This window comes from Hyperolius riggenbachi, chromosome 9 (assembly GCF_040937935.1).
Source record: "Hyperolius riggenbachi isolate aHypRig1 chromosome 9, aHypRig1.pri, whole genome shotgun sequence".
NCBI lineage: Eukaryota > Metazoa > Chordata > Amphibia > Anura > Hyperoliidae > Hyperolius > Hyperolius riggenbachi.
In genome coordinates, this window is record NC_090654.1 from 29170978 (window position 1) to 29195528 (window position 24551).

The following is a 24551-nucleotide window of genomic DNA, read 5'->3' on the forward strand; positions in this document are numbered from 1 at the left end:
TTTCTGATCGGAAATTGCATTTCCGCATCAGAAATCGGTAATACAAGTGCGGTAGGCAGATTTTCACAGAAATCTCGGAAATTTCCGTTGACTTCAACATTGATTTTCTGAAAAACGACAAGGTCCTTTTGAAACATTCTGCTTAACATACCCTGAAAAATTGGTGTTTGTAGCACCTACGGGGGCTTTGCTCTTAACCGCTGAAGTCGGCGGCCCTTGACTGTAATGTAAAATGTGGAAAATCCGCATTACCGATATGCAGTATGTTGCCCACTTTAGAGGTTAATAGCAAAACCCCCATAGGAGCTATAAACACCAAATTTTCAGGGTATGTTAAAGTGAACCAGAGACGAAGCACCCTAATGTATTTTACCATATAGATCAGTGGGAACATTAGAGAAAACACCTACCCTGATTCATTCTGCACTGCACAGCTTGTTTCTTATCAGACCTGATAAAATCCCCGACTGAGCATTCAGTCTGGCTTTGCTACAATGACTCAGCTATAATGATTCCTGAGCAGAGCCACAAGGGGGCAGGCTTGGGCTTGAAAAGACAGCACAGAAGACAGACTCAGCTATAAAGATTCCTGAACAAAGCCAGACTGAATGCTCAGTCAGGGATTTTATCAGGGCTGATTAGAAGCAGGCTGAGCAGAGAAGAATGAAACAGAAAGCAAGGTAGGTGTTTTCTCTAATGTTCCCACTGATATATATGGTAAAATACATGAGGGTGCTTTCTCACTGGTTCCCTTTAAGCAAAAGAGTGGGAACAAGAGGAAAACATTTTTTTTCAAGAAGACCTTGTTGTTTTTGAGAAAATCGATGTGAAAGTCGGCGGAAATTTTCACCAAAATCCACATCGGAAATTGGTAGCATAAAGCGGAATCGGTAGCAGTAATCGGCAATGGCGGAAAGCGGATTTTCCGCGGAAGCGTAAATGGGCAATTCTGACTATCCCTACTTTTCATGTATATACAGCATGTTCCCCAGTTTTTGTTTTGTACTATGTACAGCGCTACGAAAGATGTTGGCGCTATATAAATAAAAATAATAATAATACAGCCTCAGAAATAAAGCAAAGTTTCCGCTATAAAAATAAAATGTGTGCCTGGCAGGTGCCCCTCTATGCTTTCTTGGAAAGAGTGTGTGTGTATGTTAGGGGGGGGGGGGGGGGGGGAACATGCAGCGGTGACAGGGGGATAGACGAAGGGTACGTTTAGGAACAGGCGGCGGGTGGGAGGGAGATAGCAGCTTGGCAGACAGTCGGACTCTGACAAACAATGCCTGGCTATATATAACGCAGAGCGCAGCTGTGTGCGATTATTCACGGGCTCCAGCCGCACGCTCATCGGTCACGTGGCCAACACCTGCCGCAGTACAGAGAGAAATAGCGACACTGAGGTCCTGATGGCGGGACAGTGGTGAGAGGGCCATCAGGCCAAATTCTCCCCAGAGCAGGTCAGGCCTTCCTGTCTCAGGACAGACAAATATGGCATCGCTATCAGATGCCTGGTGACGCCAGTCAGAATTTACTGACTGCTACGATGATCTTTGGCCAGCATGGATAGAGATGGGCAGCGAGATGCAGTTAGTTCCGGTTTGCCTGCACATTTTTGAGACTAGGCCAGTCAATTCCTCACAACTGTGATTGGCCCAATTCGAAAGCTGCATGCAATCTGAATTAAATTTGCATGCAAGACAGAATTATTTGCTTCTCAGTGACTATCCCTTAACGCAGACAACAAATTGCCCAGCAAGCTTATGGCGAAGCAGAACTCCCAGGAGTGTGTAAGGGGCTAAAAAGGACCAAAAAGCCCCCTTACTAGAGATACATCACAGAAGTTTGCATTCTTAAAGGGGCACTATGGCGAAAATTTTTATAATTTAAAATATGTGCAAACATAACATTTTGTCCAGAGTACAATGTGCCATAAATTACTTTTCTCCTATGTTGCTGTTACCCTCAGTAGGTAGTAAAAATCTGACAGAAGCGACAGGTTTTGGACTAGTCCTTCTCTTCATGGCGGATTCTCAGGGATTTATTTATTTTCAAAAGCACTTAGTGAATGGCAGTTGCTTTCTCCAACTACCAAAAAACTGTGTAGAGAGCAGGGAAGCCGGCCAGCATCATTGTTTAAATCTTGTTTAGGGAATATCTTTATAAAGAATAAAAGTCTTGCCGAGAATCCCCTATGAAGAAATGGACTAGTCCAAAACCTGTAGCTTCTGACAGATTTCTACTGCCTACTGTAAGTGACAGCAACATAGGAGAAAAGTAATGTATGGCTCATTTTACTCTGGAAGAAACTTACTTCTTATTTGTCTATGTTTGCACATATTTTAAATGTTAACATTTTTCGCCATAGTGCCCCTTTAAAACAAATTTGCAATTATTCAGATTGGAGTGAGCATATGAGGTGTCCCACAATGCATCACTTCTGAATATGCAAATCATCCCTTTGTTGTCCCTAAAAGTCAAACACACCTCCAGAACCACTGGAATGGATTATGGGATCGGAACAGGTAGAGGGGAGTGGTCATAGAATGGTTACAGGCTGTGAAGAGCAAGGGATAATGGTAATATGAACAAGGGATTATGGGATGGTTATGGGTTGTAAGGATTAGGAGATTATGGGATAGTTACAGGCAGTGAGTAGCAGAGGATTATGGGATGATTATGGATAGTGAGGAGCAGGGGAGTATGGGGTGGAAACAGGTAACTGAAGAGCAGGGGATTATGGGGTGGTTGCAGGTAGGGAGGAGCAGGGGATTAAAGAGGAACTCCAGTGAAAATAATTTAATAACCAAAGTGCTTCATTCTTACAATAATTATGTATAAATGATTTAGTCAGTGTTTCGCCATTGTAAAATCTGTCCTCTCCCTGATTTACATTCTGGCATTTATCACATGGTGACATTTTTACTGCTGGCAGGTGATGTCAGGGGAAGAAGATGCTGCTTGCTTTTTTGGCAGTTGGAAACAGCTCTTATTTCCCACAATGCAATAAAGTTCACAGACAGGAAACTGTTAACACCATGGTCGTAACATCACACTGTGGGAGGGTTTTCACTACAATATTAGCCATATAGACCCCCTAATGATCCGTTTGAGAAAAAGAAAAGATTTCTCATGGGAAAGGGGGTATCAGCTACTGATTGAGATGAAGTTCAATTCTTGGTTACGATTTCTCTTTAAGGGATGGTTATGGTTATGGGCAGTTAGGAGCAGGGTTTATGGAGTGTATTCAAGTACGGGGGAGCAGAGGATTATGGGATGGTTACAGAAGGAGCAGGGGATTTTGGGAAAGGAGCAGTGGATTATGGGAGACCCAGAGGATTATGGGAGAGGTGCAAAGGATTATGGGTGAGGAGCAGGGGATTATGGGACGGTTACAGAAAGAGATTACAGCATGGCTACAGGTAGAGAGTAGATAATTATGGGTTGGTTAAAGGAATTGAAGCACATTGGAGCAGTCATACTTTCGAGCAATTAATTGGGGATGTCCCAGGACCACCTACCTGCACCTCCCTGGCATGATAGGCGATGATGAGTCCCAGCAGAATGATGGAGGATAAACTGATAAGGCATTTCAGGGCCAGTGAGAACATGGAGTCCTGCAAGAGAAGATGACAGTGTGAGACCTTGTAATAGATTACGCTGCACTTCTGCTGTCATGACGCCTTCCTGTATATTTTCACATTTCCTTCCAGAATTTTTTTTAACTGACACCTAGGTGACTAGTTGCACAATCATGAGATACAAATCAAGCAATATTAATGTGGTTTCTTTGATTTTATCCCATTGCTGTTAGAGATTTATAATATAGCTCTGACACATTTCACAGCACTGTACAGAGATCACCGATCCATTCCCATCAGTCTCTGCACCAGAGGAGCTTACACTCTAATGTCCTCACCACAGTCACACACTATTATTATTATTATACATTTATATAGCTCTGACATATTCCACAGCGCTGTACAGAGATCACTGATCCATTCCCATCACTCTCTGCACCAGAGGAGCTTACACTCTAATGTCCTCACCACAGTCACACACTATTATTATTATACATTTATATAGCTCTGACATATTCCACAGCGCTGTACAGAGATCACTGATCCATTCCCATCAGTCTCTGCACCGGAGGAGCTTACACTCTAATGTCCTCACCACAGTCACACACTGCAGTGTTCTCCCCAGAATTTTTTTCCAGCCGGGTGGCATGAAATAGTAGCCGGGTGGCATGAAAAAGTAGCCGGGTGGGTCAAGTTGAAAATGCAGGGCAACTCTGCTTACAGCATAGGAGGAGGTGAGGAAGTGAGCCGATGACAGCCGGGTGGTCATCAAATCTAGCCGGGTGGAGCACCCGGCTAAAAGAGCCTGGGGAGAACACTGCACTATTATTATTATACATTTATATAGCTCTGACATATTCCACAGCGCTGTACAGAGATCACTGTTCCATTCCCAGCCTCCTCTGCACCAGAGGAGCTTACACTCTAATGTCCTCACCACAGTCACACACTATTATTATTATTACACATTTATATAGCTCTGACATATTCCACAGTGCTGTACAGAGATCACTGATCCATTCCCATCAGTCTCTACACCAGTGGAGCTTACACTCTAAGACTTTGTTCACATCTAAAAACGAAATCGCTGACGCCAGCGGTTTTCATTTTTCTCCTCCCGGCGCTCCACTCCAATGTATTCTTAAAAACGCAAACAATGGATAATGCGATTTTGTTAGCGTTTAGTGCTCTTCCTATACCTTCCGTTAGAGCAAAAACGCCCAAAAAATGGTAGAGGCACCGCTTTGCGGAGCGCAAAGCAGACGAAATGCGCTGATATGAACCTTCTCATAGAGATTCATTGCACAAGCGTTTTGTGGACGATTTTGAAAATCCCCTGTGCTTGCAAAAAGGCTGAAGACGCCCCCTAGTGTGAACAAGCCCTAAGGCCACTTTCACACAGGCAAAGGTGAATTCAGCGCCTGTCAGCTGCTCTCCTGCACCGGTTAGGCACTTGTTAGCTCTCAGTACCAGTGCTAGACAGGCGGCCCCCTCCATGGAGCCAGACCTGAGTGCAGCTGCAGCTGTGCTCAGACCTGACATGTCGTGTTCCTCCGCCGCCCTGTAGCACCTCAGTGTGTCAGCGCTTGACACGCGTGGTGTTATTACTGCTGCAATTCAGCTGCATTTAAAGGGGAACTGAAGTAAGAGGTATACGGAGGCTGCCATATTTAATTCCTGTTAAACAATACCAGTTGCCTGGCAGCCCTGCTGATCTATCTGGCTGCAGTATCGTCAGAATCACATCAGAAACAAGCATGCAGCTAATCTTGGCAGATCTGACAATAATGTCAGAAACACCTGATATGCTGCATGCTTGTTCAGGGGCTATGGCTAAAAGTATTACAGGCAGAGGGTAAGCAGGGCAGCCAGGCAACTGGTATTGCTTAATAGGAAATAAATATGGCAGCCTCAATACCTCTCGCTTCAGGTCCCTTTTAAATTGCACCCAATTGCACTACTCAATAAGCACCCAGTTCAGCCTCCCATCAAAAAGAGGCCAGGGCCCATATGCAATTAACGGTTTCTCCTGAGTTTCCTCCTACGTGATATTTTCAAACTTGTCAATAAAATGCCTTTTTAATCACCAATAAGCAAAAAAAATACTTAAAATCATTTTGATAGTATTTTCCCACCTACTATTTGGTACTTTTTTTTAATTGCAAAGTGCTGAAAAGTTATTCTAAATAGAAGATTAAAACTTATCACTTAGGAGAAAACACAGGAGAAAAAACCAATTGCATATGGGCCCTAGTCCCTTCTGCCTTGTGCTAGAGGTTCAAAATGAATTCTGAGGACTATTTCATAGGCAAACGCAGGGGGGGGGGGGGAAAGAAATTACAGCTGCCCAGAATCCCCCCTCAGACCAGGGCCGATGCAGTGTCTGGGCACCAGAATATCTGCAGGTATCCTGCAACTCACAGCCCTGCCCCCTTTCTTTCCCTGCTACAGTTGACTTTGGATGGAACAGCAGCGTGTGTACAGAGCACGGAGCAGCAGTGTGTGTACAGAGCACGGAGCGGCAGCGCGTGTACAGAGCGTGGAGAAGCAGCGTGTGTACAGAGCATGGAGCAGCAGCGTGTGTACAGAGCGTGGAGCAGCAGCGTGTGTACAGAGCGCGGAGCAGCAGCGTGTGTACAGAGCACGGAGCAGCAGTGTGTGTACAGAGCACGGAGCGGCAGCGCGTGTACAGAGCGTGGAGAAGCAGCGTGTGTACAGAGCATGGAGCAGCAGCGGGTGTACAGAGCAGGAGCAGCAGCGTGTGTACAGAGCATGAAGCAGCAGTGTGTGTACAGAGCATGGAGCAGCAGTGTATGTACAGAGCGTGGAGCAGCAGGGTGTGTACAGAGCGTGGAGCAGCAGCGTGTGTACAGAGCGTGGAGCGGCAGCGTGTGTACAGAGCACGGAGCGGCAGCGCGTGTACAGAGCACAGAGCGGCAGCGCGTGTACAGAGCACGGAGCGGCAGCGCGTGTACAGAGCACGGAGCGGCAGCGCGTGTACAGAGCGTGGAGAAGCAGCGTGTGTACAGAGGATGAAGCAGCAGCATGTGTACAGAGCGTGGAGCAGCAGCGTGTGTACAGAGCGTGGAGCGGCAGCGTGTGTACAGAGCACGGGGCGGCAGCGCGTGTACAGAGCACGGAGCGGCAGCGCGTGTACAGAGCACGGAGCGGCAGCGCGTGTACAGAGCACGGAGCGGCAGCGCGTGTACAGAGCACGGAGCGCCAGCGCGTGTACAGAGCACGGAGCGGCAGCGTGTGTACAGAGCACGGAGCGGCAGCGTGTGTACAGAGCACGGAGCGCCAGCGTGTGTACAGAGCACGGAGCGCCAGCGTGTGTACAGAGCATGGAGCGCCAGCGTGTGTACAGAGCATGGAGCAGCAGTGTGTGTACAGAGCATAGAGCAGCAGCGTGTGTAGAGAGCACAGGGCCAGGTTTGAGCACAGCCCTGTGCATTGATGTGTGAATGCTTCACTTTCCCCTTCATTACCAATGTTGACTGTTCTCATTATTATCTGTATCCAAACTGCTCCTGATCGATCCCGTTGTCAGTCGGACGGGAAATTGCATTGTGTACCCAGCATGATGTCCTACCATATTATTATACTGTATTGCGCGTGGCTGAGGGAGACCTTTCAGGAATCCCCCCCTTGAAAATTCTGTGTTTGCCCCTGTACTTGTCAGAAAGAGTTTTCAGCTTGCACACCCTCTTCCTGTGCTGTCACTCCAGTCTGCCTGTTGGTAGGTACACCTGTGCTGGGTGATTGCTGCATCTGGGTTCCACCAGGCAGTGTTGCAGGGAATGGTTTGGAAGCTGAATTGATTTCATTTCAAGGCTGCACAAAAAGAGCTGGTGAGTAGGTGTCATTTCTGCTTGCAGTTTTTCATTTCAGCCCAAATCTGCTCCTAATTAAGGGACCCTGCACTGCACTGCAGTATTATTGTACATTTTATAGCACTGACACATTTTTACAGTCCATTACAGTATGCAAAGTCATCTCAACTGAGCTCACAATATATTCCTACCATAGTCATAGTGTAATGTCCTACCATATTATTATTATGTATTTATATAGCACTGACATCTTCTGCAGCACTTTACAGAGTACAAAGTCATGTCAGGCCCAGTGCACACCAAAACCGCTAGCAGATCCGCAATACCCTAGCGGTTTTGTGAGCTGATTTCAGAGCGATTCTAGGTATGTTTAAAGAGGTTTTCTAAACATACCTAGCGGTTTTGGAGCGTTTTTGTGTAGCAGATTACACATATTGTTACAGTAAAAGCTGTTACTGAACAGCTTCTGTAACAAAAATGCCTGAAGTAGCGTTTTTCAAAGCGGTTTGCGGTTTTCCTATACTTTACATTGAGGCAGAAACGCTTCTGCAAACCTCAAACCGCCGGTGTGCACCATCCCATTGAAATACATTAGCCAATGTGGATGCGGCCGGCGGATCGCACCTAAAACCGCTCAGTGTGCACTGAGCCTTACTGACTGTCCTCAGAGGAGCTCACAATCTAATTCCGGTTCTTTTCCGTTAGCTCTAGGTGGCGATAAAACTCCAGCAGAGTTACATCTTTCCCTACTATCCATGGCGGCCTGGAGGGGGAATAGTAATTATCGCCACCTAGAGGTTGCGCCCGGCTAACGGAAAAGTAACCTAATCCCTACCATAGGGTCGGATCCACTGTACTGCACAGGCAACTTGCGACTGCGCAGCAGAGCGGACCCAACTGGGCCTGGCTATTTCTGCCTGAGCCCAATCAGAAAGCCACCACTGCGCCTGCGCAGGATCGCAGTTGGTAAATATTGCAGGTGGTACTGCGCCACAGCCAACATCCTTTTGGGATGTATTTTTGTTGGTCCCAGCGCTGGATCCCTGAGGCTTAGGCCCAATTTACACTTAATCAGTTGGTACGTGGTTTTCTTTTTCTTGTCCATAGCAGTGCATTATGAAAAAGATTTCAGTTAAAACGCGTTAAGTGTGAACTGTGCCATAGGAAAACATGGGACTTACTTTGAAAATCAGTTGTCCTTTCAATTATAACTGAGAGCAACTGATTAAAGGGAACCTAAACTGAGAAGGATATACATTTTTCCTTTTAAAATAATACAAGTTGCCTGACTCTCCTGCTGATCCTGTGCCTCTAATACTTTTAGCCACAGCCCCTAAACAAGCATGCAGATCAGGTGCTCTGACTGAAGTCAGACTGGATTAGCAGCATGCTTGTTTCAGGTGTGTGATTCAGCCACTGCTGCGGCCAAAAGAGCTCAGCATGACTGCCCTGCAACTGGTATTGTTAAAAAGGAAACATCCATATCCCTCTCAGTTTAGGTTCCCTTTAAGTGTAAACGGGGCCTTAGGGGCTCTTTCAAACTAGAGGCTAGTTTCTGCGTTTTACAGCCAAGACCATAGTTTGCGGTTTCCAAGGTAAAATAAAAGGGTACTTATCCGTTAGCCGGGCGCATCCGGCAGGTGGCGCTAATTACTATTCCCCCTCCAGGCCGCCATGGATAGTAGGGAAAGATGTAACTCTGGTGGAGTTTTGTCGCCACCTAGAGGATGCGCCCGGCTAACGGATAAGTACCAATAAAAGTCCATAGACTTTCATTTTACCTTTCACACCTAAAGCAGCTTTTTTGGGCGTTGCTGTTTGAAGCTCCCCGGAGCTTTTTTAACCAGCCTGGCGTTTTATTAAAGGGGAACTGAAGAGAGAGGTATCTGGAGGCTGTCATGTTTATTTCCTTTTAGACAATACCAGTTGCCTGGCAGCCCTGCTGATCCTCTGCCTCTAATACTATTAGCCATAGCCCCTGAACAAGCATGCAGCAGATCAGGTGTTTCAGTGGTTCAGACTTATAAGTCTGATCTGACAAGACTAGCTGCATGCTTGTTTCTGGTTTTAATCAAATACTACTGCAGAGAAATAGACCAGCAGGGCTGCCAGGCAACTGGTATTGATTAAAAGGAAATAAACATGACAGCCTTCATATACCTCTCTCTTCAGTTCCCCTTTAAGATCGCCAGGCTGGCGACCGGACGGGTTTTTTTTTTATTAAAAAAAAAAACTATTGCATGCAGCCAACTGAAAGTTGGCTGCATGAAAGCCCACTAGAGGGCGCTCCTGATGCGTACTTCTGATCGCCTCCTGCAATCAGAAGTAACAAGAAAGGCCGCGATGAGCGGCCCTTCTTGTTTTGCCTTCCTCGTCGCCATGGCGACGAGCGGAGTGACGTCATGGTCGTCAGCCGACATCTTGACGTCAGCCGCCTCTGATCCAGCCCAGGCATGGTCGGAATAGCCGATTTCCGTTTCCGGCACAATTCCGCATTCCGACATATAGCAATTCCGTTACCGTTCCATTCCGACGGTATACCGGGACAGTTCCGCGGAATTCCGTCGGAAAAATTTTAAAATATCTCTCTCTCTCCCTCTTCCATCCATCCAATGCAGTAGGGAATTGCAGATTTTCAAAACAGCTTATATACCATAGCTGGGATTTGAACCCAGAACCTAGTGTGTAGTAGGTATCTGTCTTACCCTCTAGACCATGACCCACACTGCATGCTAAAGCTGGCGGTAGAATAAACCATACTTCCATTATGATCAATTCGATAGAAAAAGTAGCATGATTAAGGATTTGTACTTTTTGAAAAGCATGCTTATATACCATAGCTGGGATTTGAACCCAGGACCTAGTGTGTAGTAGGTATCTGTCTTACCCTCTAGACCATGAACCACACTGCATGGTAGTAGGTATCTGTCTTACCCACTAGTAAGGCTGAGGCTGGAGAGGCTGCAGCCTCAGGGCGCAGTGTAGGAGGGGGTGCAAAATTCATTCAGCTGTCATTCCCAATTGTGTTTGAAGCAGAAAGAAATAAGAAAAGGTGATACATGGCAGCGACTGCAAGCCAGATAAGTAGAGATTAAGGTGTTGGGGGTGGGGCCCTGGGGCACCTCTTAGTGTAATAGCAATCAGTGTGTGACAGCTGGGGTGGGAGGGATGGGGGGGCGCACTTTGCTGTCTCAGCCTTGGGTGCTGAAGGACCTTGTCCCACCTCTGACCACACTACATGCTAAAGCCTGGCCCTGAGTGTGGTTGATGGTCTAGAGCAGTGGTCCTCAAACTAAGGCCCGCGGGCCGAATGTGGCCCCCTAAGGCTTTCTTACCGGCCCCCCACACAGAAAATGTATTGCTTATAAATGCAGTCAGCTACATCTTTAAATATTGGTGGTCCACATATGGAATAGCAGTGCAGCACCCCCCATCCACATGGAAGCCAGAAAGCAGAAATTTTGCTGGTTTCCAATCCAATTCCACATCAGGTGACACTGCTGTCCAATTGGCTTGCAGATTGTCACCTGGGTATGCTTCACTGTCTGGTCCGCAAAGACTTCTACATCATTTTATGTTTACTCCGGCCCACCAGCGGTCTGAAGTATGTTGACCCGGCCCTCAACCCAAAATGTTTGGGGACCCCTGGTCTAGAGGGAAAGACAGATACCTACTACACACTAGATCCTGGGTTCAAATCCCAGCTATGGTATATAAGCATGCTTTTCAAAAAGTACAAATCCTTAATCATGCTACTTTTTCTATCAAATTGATCATAATGGAAGTATGGTTTATGCTACCGCCAGCTTTAGCATGTAGTGTGGGTCATGGTCTAGAGGTTAAGACAGATACCTACTACACACTAGGTCCTGGGTTCAAATCCCAGCTATGGTATATAAGCATGCTTTTCAAAAAGTACAAATCCTTAATCATGCTACTTTTTCTATCGAATTGATCATAATGGAAGTATGGTTTATGCTACCGCCAGCTTTAGCATGTAGTGTGGGTCATGGTCTAGAGGGTAAGACAGATACCTACTACACACTAGGTCCTGGGTTCAAATCCCAGCTATGGTATATAAGCATGCTTTTCAAAAAGTACAAATCCTTAATCATGCTACTTTTTCTATCGAATTGATCATAATGGAACTATGGTTTATGCTACCGCCAGCTTTAGCATGTAGTGTGGGTCATGGTCTAGAGGGTAAGACAGATACTTACTACACACTAGGTTCTGGGTTCAAATCCCAGCTATGGTATATAAGCATGCTTTTCAAAAAGTACAAATCCTTAATCATGCTACTTTTTCTATCGAATTGATCATAATGGAAGTATGGTTTATGCTACCGCCAGCTTTAGCATGTAGTGTGGGTCATGGTCTAGAGGGTAAGACAGATACCTACTACACACTAGGTCCTGGGTTCAAATCCCAGCTATGGTATATAAGCATGCTTTTCAAAAAGTACAAGTCCTTAATCATGCTACTTTTTCTATCGAATTGATCATAATGGAAGTATGGTTTATGCTACCGCCAGCTTTAGCATGTAGTGTGGGTCATGGTCTAGAGGGTAAGACAGATACCTACTACACACTAGGTTCTGGGTTCAAATCCCAGCTATGGTATATAAGCATGCTTTTCAAAAAGTACAAATCCTTAATCATGCTACTTTTTCTATCGAATTGATCATGAGATGAGAGAGAGAGAGAGAGAGAGAGAGAGATTGATTTTTTTTTGTGTGCACCTTTTTATTTCATGAAAATCGGCCCAGCAGGGCCTGAGCGGCAGCCTCCGGCGGTACCACCAGGCTGATTAAAGCTGTTTACAGCCGAGGTTGGCTTTTTGCGTTTCAATGATAGTCAATGGAAAAGGCCAACTACAGCTTTTTTACAGCTGTTTCAAAGCGTTTTATAGCTGACTTGTTGACTTCTTTTTAACCACTTGCCGACCGCCCACAGCCCATGGGCGGCGGCAAAGTGGATGCCTTAAGGACCGCAATACGCCTTAGGGCGTTGCGTCCTTTTCCTATGCCGGGGGAGCGATCGCGTCATTGATGACGCGCGCTTCCCCCGGCAACTGGCTCCGCCCACCCGCCGTAACATCCCGCCGGCCATACGGAAGCGCCGGCGGCATGTTAACCCCGCGATCGCCGCTACAAAGTGTATAATACACTTTGTAATGTATACAAAGTGTATTATACAGGCTGCCTCCTGCCCTGGTGGTCCCAGTGTCGGAGGGACCACCAGGGCAGGCTGCAGCCACCCTAGTCTGCACCCAAACACACTGATCTGCCCCCCCCCCGCCCACTGATCGCCCACAGCACCCCTCAGACCCCCCCCCCTGCCCACCCCCCAGACCCCTGTTTGCACCCAATCACCCCCCTAATAACCCATCAATCACTCCCTGTCACTATCTATCAACGCTATTTTTTTTTTATCTCCCCCCCCCTGCCCCCTGCCCCCTCCTGATCACCCCCCCACCCCTCAGATTCTCCCCAGGACCCCCCCAGACCCCCCCCCCTGTGTACTGTATGCATCTATCCCCCCTGATAACCTGTCAATCACCTGTCAATCACCCATCAATCACCCCCTGTCACTGCCACCCAACAATCAGCCCCTAACCTGCCCCTTGCGGGCAATCTGATCACCCACCCACACCAATAGATCGCCCGCAGATCCGACATCAGATCACCTCCCAAATCCATTGTTTACATCTATTCTCTCCGCTAAACACCCACTAATTACCCATCAATCACCCATCAATCACCCCCTATCACCACCTGTCACTTTTACCTATCAGATCAGACCCTAATCTGCCCCTTGCGGGCACCCAATCACCCGCCAACACGCTCAGATTGCCCTCTGACCCCCCCTTATCAATTCGCCAGTGCATTAATTACATCTGTTCTTCCCTGTAATAACCCACTGATCACCTGTCAATCACCTGCCAATCACTTATCACCCATCAATCACCCCCTGTCACCCCCTGTCACTGCCACCCATCAATCAGCCCCTAACCTGCCCCTTGCAGGCAATCTGATCACCCACCCACACCAATAGATCGCCCGCAGATCCGACATCAGATCACCTCCCAAATCCATTGTTTACATCTATTCTCTCCTCTAAACACCCACTAATTACCCATCAATCACCCCCTATCACCACCTGTCACTGTTACCTATCAGATCAGACCCTAATCTGCCCCTTGCGAGCACCCAATCACCCGCCCACACGCTCAGATTGCTCTCAGACCCCCCCTCCCCCCCTTATCAATTCGCCAGTGCATTAATTACATCTGGTCTTCCCTGTAATAATCCACTGATCACCTGTCAATCACCTGCCAATCACCTATCACCCATCAATCACCCCCTGTCACTGCCACCCATCAATCAGCCCCTAACCTGCCCCTTGCGGGCAATTTGATCACCCACCCACACCAATAGATCGCCCGCAGATCCGACATCAGATCACCTCCCAAATCCATTGTTTACATCTATTCTCTCCTCTAAACACCCACTAATTACTCATCAATCACCCCCTATCACCACCTGTCACTTTTACCTATCAGATCAGACCCTAATCTGCCCCTTGCGGGCACCCAATCACCCGCCAACACGCTCAGATTGCCCTCTGACCCCCCCTTATCAATTTGCCAGTGCATTAATTACATCTGTTCTTCCCTGTAATAACCCACTGATCACCTGTCAATCACCTGCCAATCACCTATCACCCATCAATCACCCCCTGTCACCCCCTGTCACTGCCACCCATCAATCAGCCCCTAACCTGCCCCTTGCGGGCAATTTGATCACCCACCCACACCAATAGATCGCCCGCAGATCCGACATCAGATCACCTCCCAAATCCATTGTTTACATCTATTCTCTCCTCTAAACACCCACTAATTACCCATCAATCACCCCCTATCACCACCTGTCACTTTTACCTATCAGATCAGACCCTAATCTGCCCCTTGCGGGCACCCAATCACCCGCCAACACGCTCAGATTGCCCTCTGACCCCCCCTTATCAATTCGCCAGTGCATTAATTACATCTGTTCTTCCCTGTAATAACCCACTGATCACCTGTCAATCACCTGCCAATCACCTATCACCCATCAATCACCCCCTGTCACTGCCACCCATCAATCAGCCCCTAACCTGCCCCTTGCGGGCAATCTGATCACCCACCCACACCATCCGATCGCCTGCAGACCCACAGTCAGATCATCTCCCAAGTGCATTGCATCTGTTCTCTCCTCTAAACACCCACTAATTACCCATCAATCACCCCCTGTCACTGCTACCCATCAGATTAGACCCCCATCTGCCCCTAGGGCACCCAATCACCCGCCCACACCCTCAGACCCCAGCCCTGATCACCTCGCCATTGCATTACTTGCATCTATTCCCCCCACTAATCACACCTTGAGACACCCATCAATCACCTCCTGTCACTACCTGTCACCCCCTAGCACACCTACCCATCAGATCAGGCCTTAATTTGCCCCGTGTGGGCTCCTGATCACTCGGCCAAACCCTCAGATCCCCCTCAGACCCCCTTCCGATCACCTCCCCAGTGCATTGAGTGCATCTATTTTCCCCTCTAATCACCCCCTGAGACACCCATCAATCACCTCCTGTCACCCCCCTAGCACTCCTATCCATCAGATCAGGCCCAATACAACCTGTCATCTAAAAGGCCACCCTGCTTATGACCGGTTCCACAAAATTCGGCCCCTCATAGACCACCTGTCATCAAAATTTGCAGATGCTTATACCCCTGAACAGTCATTTTGAGACATTTGGTTTCCAGACTACTCACGGTTTTGGGCCCGTAAAATGCCAGGGCGGTATAGGAACCCCACAAGTGACCCCATTTTAGAAAAAAGACACCCCAAGGTATTCTGTTAGGTGTATGACGAGTTCATAGAAGATTTTATTTTTTGTCAAAAGTTAGCGGAAATTGATTTTTATTGGGTTTTTTTCACAAAGTGTCATTTTTCACTAACTGACTAAAAATAAAATCTTCGATGACCTCGCCATACACCTAATGGAATACCTTGGGGTGTCTTCTTTCTAAAATGGGGTCACTTGTGGGGTTCCTATACTGCCCTGGCATTTTAGGGGCCCTAAACCGTGAGGAGTAGTCTAGAAAACAAATGCCTCAAAATGACCTGTGAATAGGACGTTGGGCCCCTTAGCGCACCTAGGCTGGAAAAAAAGTGTCACACATGTGGTATCGCCGTACTCAGGAGAAGTAGTATAATGTGTTTTGGGGTGTATTTTTACACATACCCATGCTGGGTGGGAGAAATCTCTCTGTAAATGGACAATTGTGTGTAAAAAAAATCAAACAATTGTCATGTACAGAGATATTTCTACCACCCAGCATGGGTATGTGTAAAAATACACCACAAAACACATTATACTACTTCTCCTGAGTACGGCGGTACCACATGTGTGGCACTTTTTTACACCCTAAGTGCGCTAAGGGGCCCAAAGTCCAATGAGTACCTTTAGGATTTCACAGGTCATTTTGCGACATTTAGTTTCAAGACTACTCCTCGCGGTTTAGGGCCCCTAAAATGCCAGGGCAGTATAGGAACCCCACAAATGACCCCATTCTAGAAAGGAGACACCCAAAGGTATTCTGTTAGGAGTATGGTGAGTTCATAGAAGATTTTATTTTTTGTCACAAGTTAGCGGAATATGACACTTTGTGAAGAAAAACAATTCAAATCAATTTCCGCTAACTTGTGGCAAAAAATAAAATCTTCTATGAACTCACCATACTCCTAACGGAATACCTTGGGGTGTCTTCTTTGTAAAATGGGGTCATTAGTGGGGTTCCTATACTGCCCTGGCATTTTAGGGGCCCTAAACCGTGAGGAGTAGTCTTGAAACAAAAATGACCTGTGAAATCCTAAAGGTACTCATTGGACTTTGGGCCCTTTAGCGTAGTTAGGGTGCAAAAAAGTGCCACACATGTGGTATCGCCGTACTCGGGAGAAGTAGTACAATGTGTTTTGGGGTGTATTTTTACACATACCCATGCTGGGTGGGAGAAATAACGCTGTAAATGGACAATTGTGTGTAAAAAAATCAAAAGATTGTCATTTACAGAGGTATTTCTCCCACCCAGCATGGGTATGTGTTGGGGTGTATTTTTACACATAACCATGCTGGGTGGGAGAAATACCTCTGTAAATGACAATCTTTTGATTTTTTTACACACAATTGTCCATTTACAGAGTTATTTCTCCCACCTTGCATGGGTATGTGTAAAAATACACCCCAAAACACATTGTACTACTTCTCCCGAGTACGGCGATACCACATGTGTGGCACTTTTTTGCACCCTAACTGCGCTAAAGGGCCCAAAGTCCAATGAGTACCTTTAGGATTTCACAGGTCATTTTGAGAAATTTCGTTTCAAGACTACTCCTCACGGTTTAGGGCCCCTTAAATGCCAGGGCAGTATAGGAACCCCACAAATGACCCCATTTTAGAAAGAAGACACCCCAAGGTATTCCGTTAGTAGTATGGCGAGTTCATAGAAGATTTTATTTTTTGTCACAAGTTAGCGGAAATTGATTTTAATTCTGTTTTTTCACAAAGTGTCATTTTCCGCTAACTTTTGACAAAAAATAAAATCTTCTATGAACTCACCATACTCCTAACAGAATACCTTGGGGTGTCTTCTTTCTAAAATGGGGTCATTTGTGGGGTTCCTATACTGCCCTGGCATTTTAGGGGCCCTAAACCGTGAGGAGTAGTCTTGAAACGAAATTTCTCAAAATGACCTGTGAAATCCTAAAGGTACTCATTGGACTTTGGGCCCTTTAGCGCAGTTAGGGTGCAAAAAAGTGCCACACATATGGTATCGCCGTACTCAGGAGAAGTAGTATAATGTGTTTTGTGGTGTATTTTTACACATACCCATGCTGAGTGGGAGAAAGATCTCTGTAAATGGACAATTGTGTGTAAAAAAAATTAACAAATTGTCATTTACAGAGATATTTCTCCCACCCAGCATGGGTATGTGTAAAAATACACCCCAAAACACATTATACTACTTCTCCTGAGTACGGCAATACCACATGTGTGGCACTTTTTTGCAGCCTAACTGCGCTAAGGGGTCCAAAGTCCAATGAGCACCTTTAGGCTTTACAGGGGTGCTTACAATTTAGCACCCCCCAAAATGTCAGGACAGTAAACACACCCCACAAATGACCCCATTTTGGAAAGTAGACCCTTCAAGGTATTCCGAGAGGGGCATGGTGAGTCCGTGGCAGATTTCATTTTTTTTTGTCGCAAGTTAGAAGAAATGGAAACTTTTTTTTTTTTCTCACAAAGTGTCATTTTCCGCTTACTTGTGACAAAAAATAATATCTTCTATGAACTCACTATGCCTCTCAGTGAATACTTTGGGATGTCTTCTTTCCAAAATGGGGTCATTTGGGGGGTATTTATACTATCCTGGAATTCTAGCCCCTCATGAAACATGACAGGGGGTCAGAAAAGTCAGAGATGCTTGAAAATGGGAAAATTCACTTTTTGCACCATAGTTTGTAAACGCTATAACTTTTACCCAAACCAATAAATATACACTGAATGGGTTTTTTTTTTATCAAAAACACGTTTGTCCACATTTTTCGCGCTGCATGTATACAGAAATTTTACTTTATTTGAAAACTGTCAGCACAGAAAGTTAAAAAAATCATTTTTTTGCCAAAATTCATGTCTTTTTTGATGAATATAATAAAAAGTAAAAATCGCAGGAGCAATCAAATAGCACCAAAAGAAAGCTTTATTAGTGACAAGAAAAGGAGCCAAAATTCATTTAGGTGGTAGGTTGTATGAGCGAGCAATAAACCGTGAAAGCTGCAGTGGTCTGAATGGAAAAAAAGTGGCCGGTCCTTAAGGGGTAGAAAGCCCTAGGTCCTCAAGTGGTTAAAGAAAAAAAAAAGACGTTGCCTGGCAGGCTTACTGATCCTTTAAGCCATAGCCCTGAACAAGCATTCAACAGATCAGGTGTTTCTGACAAACATCTGACAAGATTAACTGCATGCTTGTTTCAGGTGTGTTTCAGACACTAGTGCAGCCAAAGAGATCGGCAAGATGGCCAGGCAACTGGTATTGTTTAAAAGGAAATAAATATGGCAGCCTCCAAATCCCTTTTAGGTCCGGTGTTTTTAGTTTCAGTATCTTCTTTGTCTTGCAGGAACCAGCATTACTGTAGGCAGAAATGGAAATTTTCACAGATTTGGAAAGCTGATAATTAATTTTCGGCCAGCAGCTTAATTGATCAAGCTGTCAACTAATCATTAATTCTCAGATCTGATTAGTCTTGTGCAAAGTTCCAGTTCAACCCACGTGAATTCCAGCTATTCCGGAACAAACAAAAAATGTAGATGGTCAGAATTTAGATTACCTCCCTATTCCCAAACAGCTGAACTGAATACACAATACTATGTGCACTTTACATAGTACATAGTCATGACACTAACCGTCCTCAGAGGAGCTCAGTTCATAATCTAATGCTACCATAGTCCTAGTCTAATGTCCTACTATATTATTATTATGTATTATGTATATAGCACTGGCATCTTCTCTCTTCTGCAGCACTTTATAGACTTCATAGTCATGTCACTGACTGTCCTCAGAGGAGCTCACTATCTAATCCCTACCATAGTCTAATGTCCTACCATATTCTTATTATTATGTATTTATATAGCACTGACATCTTCTGCAGCACATTACAGAGCACATAGTCATGTCACTGACTGTCCTCAGAGGAGCTGACAATCTAATCCTACCATAGTCATAGTCTAATGTCCTCCCATATTATTATTATTATTATGTATTTATATAGCACTGACATCTTCTGCAGCACATTACAGAGTACATAGTCATGTCACTGACTGTCCTCAGAGGAGCTCACTATCTAATCCCTACCATAGTCTAATGTCCTACCATATTCTTATTATTATGTATTTATATAGCACTGACATCTTCTGCAGCACATTACAGAGCACATAGTCATGTCACTGACTGTCCTCAGAGGAGCCACAATCTAATCCTACCATCGTCATAGTGCTTGCAGTGGCCAATGGGATTCTAAGTAGGTTAGCATCTGTAATATCACTGCACTAGATATCGCTGCAACACTTTAAAATCGCCACAGCGATTCCTAGGGTGATTGCGCTTGTGTTTCCCAATGCTTAGAAATGCTTCCGATTAGCGATTCGCATGCTTTTTTTTCCACTAAACTTTATTATACTTACCCGCTGTCCAGCTTCCTTCTGTAGCCCCAGCCCGGAAGAGGTCATGGGTGCTTCTCTAGGACCAATCAGAGAAGTGCCTGTGATCTCTTCCTTTAGGGGGTGGGGTTATGGACTGAAGCAGGAAATCCAGACACGTGGTGAGTATAATAAAGTTTATTTAAGTTGTAATCGCTTGGCCCCCAAAGCACTGCAAAAATCGCTTTGCAAAATCTTGCAGTGATTTTGCAGCGCTTATATAATTCGCTTTGAGCGCAGATGCGCTCAGAATCATTTATGTCGCCAAGTACAAACGGAGCTGTACCCGGAAATTGGCACAATGCCGCATGTCCTGCTATTGCAATTATCGTACTAGTGGGTTCTCAACACTTTTTATTGTTATTATTACACACTTTTATTGGCAAAGCGTTTTCAAATCGCCAGCGATTGTCTGCGATCCCAAAACGCTGCCAAAAAAAGCACTAGTGGGTCCCAGCCCTGACCCTGCATTATTTATTATGTCAAGTTTAATACTGGGCTGAAAACCCGACCCCTAGTTTGTCATGGGGGTCCTTCCTCACTCTTACATACCCCATACCACCTCCCCCGCACACACACACACACACACACACACACACACACACACACACACACACACACACACACACACACACACACACACACACACACACACACACACACAGTAACACACACTACACACACACACACACACAGTAACACACACTACACACACACACACAGTAACACACACACACACACACACACACACACTATACACACACACACACACACACACACACACACACACACACAGTAACACACACTACACACACACACACACAGTAACACACACTACACACACACACACACACACACTACACACACACACACACACACTCTCACACACACACACAGTAACACACACACACACACACACAGTAACACACACACACACACACACACACAGTAACACACACACACACACACACACACACACACACACACACACAGTAACACACACACACACACACACACACTACACACACACACACACACACACACACAGTAACACACACTACACACACACACACACACACACAGTAACACACACTACACACACACACACACACACACACACACAGTAACACACACTACACACACACACACACACACACAGTAACACACACTACACACACACACAGTAACACACACTACACACACACACAGTAACACACACTACACACACACACACACACAGTTACACACACACACACACACACACACACACACACACACACACACACACACACACACACACACAGACACACACAGACACACACACAGACACACACACACACACACACAGACACACACACACACACACCATACACACACACACACACACACCATACACACACACACACACACACACCACACACACACACACACACACACACACACCACACACACACACACACACACACACACACACACAGACACACAGACACAGACACACACACACACACACACACACAGACACACACACACACAGACACACACACACACACACACAAACAAACACACACTTTATGTTCATATGGCGCAGGGAATCTCTGCTGCTGGCCTGCTTTTACACCCTCTATATGATTTTCAGCTGTTACTATGGCAATAGGGATGCATATCCAGGATTTACATAGAGGCTTGGGCTCCATGCCAGTGTTGCCCATTCCATGTGCAGGAAGGATGCTTTTGGCACAGAATGTCTCGTGGCATGCTGGGAATATTTTCTTGATGTTCATTGGCTAAGTAAACAGTATGTTGTTAAAAGGGGAACTGAAGAGAGAGGTATATGGAGGCTGCCATGTTTATTTCCTTTTAAGCAATACCAGTTGCCTGGCAGCCCTGCCGATCCTCTGCCTCTAATACTATTAGCCATAGCCCCTGAACAAGCATGCAGCAGATCAGGTGTTTCAGACTTTAAAGTCAGATCTGACAAGACTAGCTGCATGCTTGTTTCTGGTGTTATTCAGATACTACTGCAAAGAAATAGACCAGCAGGGCTGCCAGGCAACTGGTATTGATTAAAAGGAGATAAATATGGCAGCCTCCGTATACCTCTTACTTCAGTTCCCCTTTAAGGCTCCTTTAGCGTATTGTGCGATCGGCATACGGCATAAGAGCCTACCGCAGTGCATCACATCGCATCCTTACAGTTTGGTTCCTGCAGCAGACTGCATGGATGGGGAAAATTCCCTTATTCTCCTCTTGCAGGTCATTCCTGCACTAAGACCCCCGAGGATCGCGGGTTGTGGCTGCCAGTGCTGGGCCGAAATTACGCATGAGCGTAATTACGCATCGTAATTCAATGTAAATTTACGCGTAAGCGATACGCGTAACTTACAGTCTTACGCGTAATTATTTACGCGTAAGCAGTTAAGTGGTATTGTAATTACGCTGTCTACCGTAATTGCTAGGTATGCGTAATTTTACGAAGACTTATGCGTAATTTTACGCGTAATTACTAACGTATAAACTTCCCTTTTCTAAGAGTAGCCAATCAGTCAACATCCTAAGCAACCAATAGTATCTTCTCCCGCCCTTCAGTATATAAGCGTACGTTTTGACGCATACGAATGATGTGTACGCAATAGCTGTCACATTGACGGCTATTGCGTACACATCGTCCATATGCGTCAAAAAATACGCATTAATGGGTATTACGGCACTACGCGTAACATCGTAGTGTAAGCGCCTACATTACGGTATCCTTACGTGTAACTGCATAAGTTAACGCGTAATTACACTGATGAACCGTAGATAATTTCCTACGCCGTAACCGTAATTGCGTAATGCGTAATAGCGTAAAATTACGCGTAATGATCCGTAAGGGTAGATTTTTCCATTATGACCAGCACTGGTGGCTGCACTGCGCCTGCACTGTAGCACAAACCTGCTTAGTCTTCGGCAGAAAAAGGAACAGTATAAAGCGGGCTCTTGTATCACGCACACGAATGTCAACGCAGGTAAGTGGATCGAAATGGCGAAAATGGAGATATATCACAAACTATTTGTCCGCAGCCAGCTAACCTATATGACAGCATTTTTGCAGCTTCTGTGTAACATTCGTTTTCAGTGACGATGTTGCGAAATTATAACGTATTTTCGTGAATATTTTTCGATGTGAAAATTACATTTGCGAGTATTTGCTAGCAACACTATTAGTCCAGTGGTTTTCATGATTTGTCAGTTTATAGAAAGAGCGGTGAGGCGTTGGATGCCTGGGCACAAGAGAGAGATTTCATGCTAAAAAAGATCGGGAACCGGCCTGCTGTGAATGGGCAGTCAACAGATCTCCGCTCAGATTTAATGAGAGAGAAATCTGTGTCTTGGTCAATCTGCCCATACGTCGTCCAATGTGTCGGCATCTTTAATGTGGCCGTATATCACTGAAAAGCGGCCTGCTGCCGCCCCCCCAACTGTATATATGTTGTTTCCCCCGTGTTGAAGGGTGCAAATCCTGTCCTCCTCCGGTTTCCACTGTCTCTACAAGCTCCTGTACCACATAATAGCCGGCGCATGTAATGCCGTGTGGAACAGGCACTCGCGGTGATCCTGGAGGAGGCCACAATTCGCACCAGCGGACCGATGAGCCTTTAACTCTGCACATATCGAACGCAGTTACCATCCGATTGAGCCCTTGAGATTTTCCAGCATTTCCGATCAACCCCTTTGATTAATTTTAGACGGAAAACGATTGGGAAGATCAATCAGGCAGCCATGTTGTGGTACCAATTCTCCTTTGATCTGACAATCCGATCAGAAGGTTGATTGGCCCGCAAAATCTAATAATGTATGGGCACCCTTAGACATCATGTGACATGGCCAACATTTGCTACGTTCACTGAGCGATCAGGTGACCTTCTGCTGTCAGCGTACACGGCATTGGCACAGTGTGACCTCATCATCGTAGAGAGAAACCTCTCCCTCCACTTGATAGAAAGCGTATTACAATCAATATCCTCTTCATTCTGCAAACTGTACAGATTAAGAAGACGGAGGCAGCAGCTCGGGCGCTGCCAACGCCTCTGATTGCTGTAAGATGAATCATTGGGCTTTCTCTCTGGGTCACAGTGAGGTCATAATGCGGTAATATAATTACCAAATGGAATCAGGTTTTTACAATGCGCGAAACCTCAGCTGCAAAGATAAATAAGGGAATCGCCCTCTCAGGCGTGGTGCGCTCTGTCGCAGCAAGCCGGCTCTATCTATCAATACTGGGCTATGACAAAATGGCCGCCCTCTCGTTTAGCTGGTGGCGGCAATCGGTAACTATGAAGGACTTGGCTTTAAAACATGAGATGCAAATGAGCCAGACTTGCAAGCAAATTTAATGCGATACCACCCTTTCATGGCCAATGTTGGCCATACCGCCCCTTTGTGGCCATTGTAGGCCATAACCTGTGGCCATTGTAGGCAATACCGCCCCTTTATGCTCATTGTAGGTGATACAACATCTTTGTGGCCATTGTAGGAGACACCGCCCCTTCATGGTCATTGTAGGAGACACCGCCCCTTCATGGCCATTGTAGGTGATACAACATCTTTGTGGCCATTGTAGGAGACACCGCCCCTTCATGGCCATTGTAGGAGACACCGCCCCTTCATGGCCATTGTAGGTGATACAACATCTTTGTGGCCATTGTAGGAGACACCGCCCCTTCATGGCCATTGTAGGTGATACAACATCTTTGTGGCCATTGTAGGAGACACCGCCCCTTCATGGCCATTGTAGGTGATACAACATCTTTGTGGCCATTGTAGGAGACACCGCCCCTTCATGGCCATTGTAGGTGA

General features: G+C 45.9%; 1 protein-coding gene across 2 annotated transcripts in view; it reads right to left on the minus strand.

Moving 5' to 3' along the window:
- Window positions 1–24551, minus strand: part of KCNN3 (potassium calcium-activated channel subfamily N member 3) — a 196268-nt gene that overhangs the window by 95963 nt on the left and 75754 nt on the right. For both annotated transcript variants that reach the window (XM_068252282.1, XM_068252283.1), the window contains exon 2: window positions 3522–3617. In XM_068252282.1, the coding sequence (XP_068108383.1) occupies window positions 3522–3617 (96 nt within the window). The remainder of the gene's footprint in view (window positions 1–3521; window positions 3618–24551) is intronic.